Consider the following 3,315-nt stretch of genomic DNA (forward strand, 5'->3'; position numbering starts at 1 on the left):
ATCTGCATAATAAGGGTGCTGATGGAATTGGCACAACAGGTTCTCCATCGTCTGTAGTACATGTACACTCTCGGTAGTCCCGTTACAGCTCGTGATTATCCAGCCAGAGGGGCCCTGGTCTACGACCGACCAGCTCATCAGTCTATGTCTGCTGAAAATAAATATTTGAAGAGTCGCCTTCCATGATTCATTCATGGAGGCTTTGATGAATTTTGATTTGCACTTCACGAATTTGTTTTTGCTCTTGCCGAACTGTATTTGCACACCGCGAATTATGCCTGGAAAAGGTGTATACGTTGGCAGGAGTGTCGGCGGCTCATTAACCTACCCCTAACGTTGACGATTGGATAAAAAGCTATCCATCGGCCTCCTCATTCGACAATAATCGTTTATCGCCATTTGATTGGACCACATACAGTGGATAAGTAGAAAAACATATGTGTCGGCACTTTAACGATACCGACGACGCACGCACCAGAAGGATGCGTGGGCGTAGGTCACTGATTTGCCAAGAGCCATTTGGCTGTCGCAGACCAAACCCAACTAACTATCCACCAGTCGTTTTAGCCTACGCTGTGACCGCAAACACTCCACGGAAGCCAAGTTGGAGGTGGCTCAGTGGACATATAGGCTCTTGACACGTGTAGGCTGTGTACGATGGGCCGGCGGGCTCGCCAGAACGCGTTATGCATCCCAAGGCTAACGTTGATCGCAAACCGAGCGGTTTTGGGCTACGCTTTGCTTCGGTGTCGGGCAAAACGCCATGTGCTGCGACTTCTTCCTCGACTCCCAGAAAGAGTTCTCATCTTGGTCTCCGCAAGCCGGCAGCCGAAGCGCCCGGTTACGAACCCACCACCCAGGAGCCGGAAACCAGTCGACAAAATCGTGACGATCCCTACCACCCTAGCACGAAGGCTACAGCCACGACCGAGGCTCCAGAGGTCGAGGAATACACCACCACCGAGGCCCCGGCTACCGAGAACTACCCGAGTACTGAGGCGCCGGTGAACGAGAACTACCCAAGTACCGAAGCCCAGAGAACCAAGACTACCCCACCACCGAGGCCCCGGCCAACGAGCACTACCCGACCACCGAGGCTCCGGTCAAGCAACACTACCCCAGCACTGAGGCGCCAGCGACCGAGGACTACCCGGCCACCGAGTACCGAGGCGCCAGTTAGGGGAGACTACCCGACTACTGAGGCCCCGGCCAACGAAAACCACTCGAGTAGCGAGGCGCCGATGAGACAACACTACCCGAGTACCGAAGCGCCGGAGGTCAGCCCCTACCAACCTCAGACGGATGCTCCTGGTACTCGTGGCCGCCTGAGCGGCGAGTCTGGCCGCAATGACAACGGCTATCAGCGCCTCCACGTTCGCTCCGCTGATCGATGTGGTGACTATTCCACGCCGGAGTCGACGAACAAACCGTCTTGGTGGGGATGGTTGTTTTAGAAAGCCTCTTCTCGAGCTGAGCTGAGGTTCGGCGCAGACGCCCTTCCCTTTTTGTGTGAAGGTTACAGGCTCCGATCTAGTAGCCTCCGATTGTTTATTTTACATCTTGACATGTCCCGACGTTACAAATTTCGATGTTTCCTTCAGCCAGCTCGGCTCGTAGGGTATTGCAGGTTACGATCATTTTAGTTTTATATGGAGAAGAGGTTGCTGGGCGCAGACTAAATATTCTGCATTGGTGACTCGGGGAATTACTAAAGCTCGATGCGAAGTTTACTACTAGAATGCAGCAAACTCCTCGACGTACACTGCAATGGTTGGCTTCCAGCGCTTGCGGCTGGACTGGGAATAGCGGGTACGCAAGGTTTCCCGAGAGTTAGCGTAAAAGGGCAATACACTTATTGGTGAGAGCATGAGTGCGATGTAATAAACGCGGTGACTGCTCTCAATTCGGCGGTTTCTGCGTTGCAGGACGGTGGCGATGCGTGCAGCAATTCTAACTTGGAATTTCTAAGTTGAAGTGTACCAGTCCGTTCCAAATCTATTGATATGTACCACTATTTAGCTTGTTCCTAAACTATAGGAAAATACTAGTACTAGTTTCACTATGGCCAGAATCTGCAGATCGATCGAGAGGAGGCAGAAATGAGGCAGTAGTAACAGAGCACTTGATGCACCGTGGAAGTCGTCCCTCCCGCGCAAGCTTCGACTTCGACATGTGTCGAATCTTGAATGTTTTGTCACCAGCAGCAGCAACACAATCGTTCATCACGCATTGGAGCGTCAAGAAGCCCGCGTCCAGTGTTGCCGGCGGCAGCTCGTCCAGCGCCACCTTCACGTTGGCCACCAGGTCGTCGAGGGTGTGGGCGGCCATTCGCTCTTGTCGCGACTGTAGGGCGTTGAGATCCAATACGTTCATATCAGGGCTGTTAGGCGGTTGGAACCGCAAGTGTACATCGCACCCGGAGGCGTTTACTGCCTGCCTCCACGCCACGTCGTCTGGCTGGATATGCGGGGAGGCGTTGTCTTGCTGCACGGTGACACGCCTCCCGTCCGCCGCACCCGGAAACTTTGCTTGGATCGACGGGAGCACGTGCTCCACCAGCATCTTGCGGTAGGTCTCCTTGTTGACGGCCACCGGATATGGCACCAGCGTTCCAGCGGGGCGATTGCGGCTGCTTCGTTTCGCTGGCTCGTGTGTCAAAAACGCCCAGACCCCCAGCTTTCCATCAAATAACTTGCCCGTGATGGGGTCATGGCGCGGGCGGGCTACTGCTGCTAGCATCATCACCTTGGGAATATGACGCTTGCTCTTGAGTCGATGCACAGGCTTGGGCCCGTCCGGTAGAAGCACGAAGCGACGCATCACCTTGCAGAGATAGAAGAGTTTTTCATCCACGTGGACTACATCTTCCATGTCACTGAAATGATGCGTTGCTGCACTTACGTGCCCCACACTAAATGCAATCCTCGACTTCTTGTTGTCGTCCGACAGCATGGGCTTGGCAACGGACGTCTCCACACGGAGCTTCCCGATGCTCACCTGTCGGAACAGCGTGGTTGGTGGGAGGAAACAGGCTTGGGCGGCTGCGCGGATGATGCTCCGGCGCTGCGGATCGACCGCGTGGAGGCGCTCCAGCTCGCGGGAATGGTCGACACATCTGCGCCCAGTGCTGAGCATTCTTGTGGGCGATGCGTACACCCCGGTGCGTTGAAAGTTGCCCAGGGCTCGGCGCCAGACACGGCTGATGGTCTGAGCGCTGACCCCGAAGGTGTCTGCAGCAGCAGACAGCGCACCACGCGGTAGGGCGCCGACTGTCGCTCGGTTGAGGAGGGCCGACACCACGAGGGCACGTTCCGC

The 3,315-nt window shown here is 55.4% G+C and overlaps 1 protein-coding gene across 1 annotated transcript; it reads left to right on the forward strand.

Annotated features, from left to right (window-relative positions):
• Positions 1–686: 686 nt before the first annotated feature.
• On the forward strand, positions 687–1,454 carry PHYSODRAFT_308273 (hypothetical protein; the record flags this gene model as incomplete). The annotated part of the gene is made up of 1 exon (XM_009541891.1): positions 687–1,454. The coding sequence occupies one exon, from the start codon at positions 687–689 to the stop codon at positions 1,452–1,454; it is 768 nt and encodes a 255-aa protein (XP_009540186.1).
• Between the last annotated feature and the right edge of the window lie 1,861 nt (positions 1,455–3,315).

Source organism: Phytophthora sojae, assembly GCF_000149755.1.
Source record: "Phytophthora sojae unplaced genomic scaffold PHYSOscaffold_50, whole genome shotgun sequence".
Lineage (NCBI taxonomy): Eukaryota > Oomycota > Peronosporomycetes > Peronosporales > Peronosporaceae > Phytophthora > Phytophthora sojae.